Source organism: Phytophthora parasitica (assembly GCF_000247585.1).
Source record: "Phytophthora parasitica INRA-310 unplaced genomic scaffold supercont2.9, whole genome shotgun sequence".
NCBI lineage: Eukaryota > Oomycota > Peronosporomycetes > Peronosporales > Peronosporaceae > Phytophthora > Phytophthora nicotianae.
In genome coordinates this window covers 1,583,895-1,586,718 of record NW_008648995.1, presented here as the reverse complement: position 1 = coordinate 1,586,718, position 2,824 = coordinate 1,583,895, and the positions used below count along the sequence as shown (strand labels likewise).

The following is a 2,824-nucleotide window of genomic DNA, read 5'->3' as shown; positions in this document are numbered from 1 at the left end:
CTACGTGTTATTTTTTACAATACTATGTGCTAATACCAACGTGTGCTATTGGTAGTGCTACGAAACCGTTCACGTGCTCCTTCTAGCGCTCCTGGAGATGCCCAACTTGCGGCGGCAGCAGGGAATGTAAGATTGAACTACCTTGCCGATATTAATGCTGCAGAGGCACGTTTTGCTGGCGTCGGACCCGTCACAGCAACAGCCCCGGATAGTCTGGCTTCTCCACCAGTTCAAGAACCCACGGTTGTACGTCGCAACAACCCTCCAGTTCGTCGGTCACTAGCCAGTACTGCTAGCTCGATGGCTAGCACGCCGCCTCGTCCTTCACACAGTTCACCTTCTCGTGGTCAACTGATTCTCACATCGCCTCACGTGGATGATGATGTTCCGTTGTCCTCAGATGACGGGACAGTTCTGCTATCTCCTGGATCAATTGGCAATGCTTCCACACAATCAGCAGAGGCCGATGAAGATGGAGAAGAAGTCGATAAGCTGCATTTTGTCCTGCATGATATGCTGTCCCTCATGCTGCATATTATGCTGATTGTAATCCTGCATCATGTACTGAATATAATACTGTGCAATGGGTGTTTGTAGGCGACATTGGTGATGAAGAAGAACGCAACATCAGTGCTATTGGTAATGAGCTTCTTGCTGATAACGACGATGCAATAAATCTCGTTGAAGATCATAACACTGCTCAACAGTTTGGTGTGATGGATTTGGGCGACGAGGCAGAGGCTGATGATGTTGACTCAGGTGAATACGGTTCTGATGGCGATACTAGCAGTGATCCCGTTGTGGAGGATGTTGGTGACGACCCAGCGCAAACTGAAGAAGAGATTGCTGCAGAAATTGTTTTGCTGACAATTTTTTTTAATACCTTCCGTTGGGAAGACCAAGTTCTCGCAGGAAATCTGAAGAACGACATCCTGCGCGAAATGTCAGCCACCGGCTGGGAAGATGTCGAAGAACCTGATATCTAAGACTACATGATGACCCCGTTCGACCCTGTGGACAATACAACCAGCTACCCTGGTCTTCGACAAGGCTACTCAGGCCCAACCGCTGAGGTTCTCCGCAGAGGAGACTCTCCGATTGCGTTGTTCTTCTATTTCATACCGGTTGTATTGTGGCAGCATATTGCCGCCAGCTCGAACGAGTATCGTCGTGAGATCCTACCACTTCGCATTGATGCCGCTTACCAACGCTATTGGCGGTAGCAAAGGCTAAACTCGGTACTACCACGGAAGACACGACGCGATATTCAGCAAGAGATGGAAGGGGTAAAGCCTGTTCTTTCCCATGAGCTGTTCCAATTCGTTGGCTTGCTGGTGGCAAGGACAATAGCACCCAATAGAGAGAAGCTTGCAAACCATTGGAAAATAACAGACGAAGGCGCGATTTCGCGCGGATGTTTCGGTTCGGTGCTTTCCCGGGATCGATTCATGGAGATTTCACGCAATTTGCACTTCAACTCAAACAACGATCCTCGTTCACAAACAGATCATGCTTGGAAAATACGCAAGATTGTGGAAATTTTGCAGCGTACCTTTGCTCGCGGATATGTGGCGCCCTCACAGTTGGCATTTGATGAAGTAGTCTTGCCAAGCCGGTCATCGTTCAACAAGATGCGTGTGTACATGAAAGACAAGCCCCACAAATGGGGCACCAAGCTCTTCATGTTATGCAGTGCATTGACAGCGTACTGCATTCGGTATGTTTTTTTTCTTCTTGGCAATCCTTATTCTGCATTATGCGTGTTATACTAATCGTTATGGTGACTGTTATGCTGCATACCGACAGTTTTGAAGTTTATTGTGGAAGAAGCAGCACGCGAGTGAGGCGCACACACCTGATATGAAGTCCGGTCCCGCTGCAGTAGTTTGAAACCTCCTTGCTGCATTTGGTCCAGAATCCAGGAAAGGGGGCATGAGACTTGTGGTTATTGATCGTTTCTACACCTCCGTCACATTGGTTATCCAGCTGCTTCTCATGGGGTTCTACAGTGTGGGGACAATAATGACCAATCGATTGGGTTACTGCAAGAATGTCATTGAGACGAAGAAAACTCGCCCAGCTGAGATTGCACGTGGCTCATTCAAGCTGTCCAAATCCAAATTAGCTCCGAACATGGCGACAATCAGCTGGTGGGATTCACGCCCTCTTCATTTTCTATGTACGGGAGGCAGTCACAGTATGGATTGTGTTGCTCACCAGGATGGCGCATTGCAGGTCGAAGTACCTTGCCCTCGCGTAGTGAAGGACTACCACGCTTACATGGGAGGTGTCGACGTGCATGACCAGTTGAGGCTGCAGCGGTACTCTTTGCAGTGCACACTGGGGTTCAAAAAAATACTACAAGTCGTTAGCTCTTGGTTTGATGGATCTTGCTATTGTGAACGGCTACATAGTGCACAAGGCCTACCACAAGAATGAACAGTCGCGTCCCCTCAGCCATGTCAAGTACATGAAGAAACTTCATCTGCAGCTCTGCCGCCTTCAAGCTTCGGATATGTTCGAGGCTAACACGTTCGGTACTCAGCAGCCAGCCTCCCTGCCAACGTACGAGCCGGTCGCAGTGGGAGGTAGCCAGTCAACGTCTCACACAGCCCGACAAGTCGATGAATGGCGCAACAAAGGAACACAGGCGGAGCGGTGTCAGCGGACGTGCAAAGTCTGCTCCGTGTTGCGTACGGAAAAGCAGAGAGCCGAAACTACAACTTACTTCTGTGGAGAATGCAGCGAGAAGGGTCCCGTTTTCCTGTGTGTGCGTGCTCGACGCCAAGTACGTGGCGTTGCAATTACTTGTTGGGATCTGTGG

The 2,824-nt window shown here is 49.5% G+C and overlaps 2 protein-coding genes across 2 annotated transcripts; both read left to right on the top strand.

Moving 5' to 3' along the window:
* Positions 1-300: 300 nt before the first annotated feature.
* On the top strand, positions 301-986 carry PPTG_06570 (hypothetical protein; the record flags this gene model as incomplete). Its single annotated transcript, XM_008900520.1, has 3 exons — positions 301-546; positions 598-639; positions 708-986. The coding sequence occupies 3 exons, from the start codon at positions 301-303 to the stop codon at positions 984-986; spliced, it is 567 nt and encodes a 188-aa protein (XP_008898768.1).
* Positions 987-995: 9 nt separating this feature from the next.
* On the top strand, positions 996-1,223 carry PPTG_21912 (hypothetical protein; the record flags this gene model as incomplete). The annotated part of the gene is made up of 1 exon (XM_008900614.1): positions 996-1,223. One exon carries the CDS (start codon positions 996-998, stop codon positions 1,221-1,223), a length of 228 nt encoding a protein of 75 aa, XP_008898862.1.
* Positions 1,224-2,824: the final 1,601 nt, after the last annotated feature.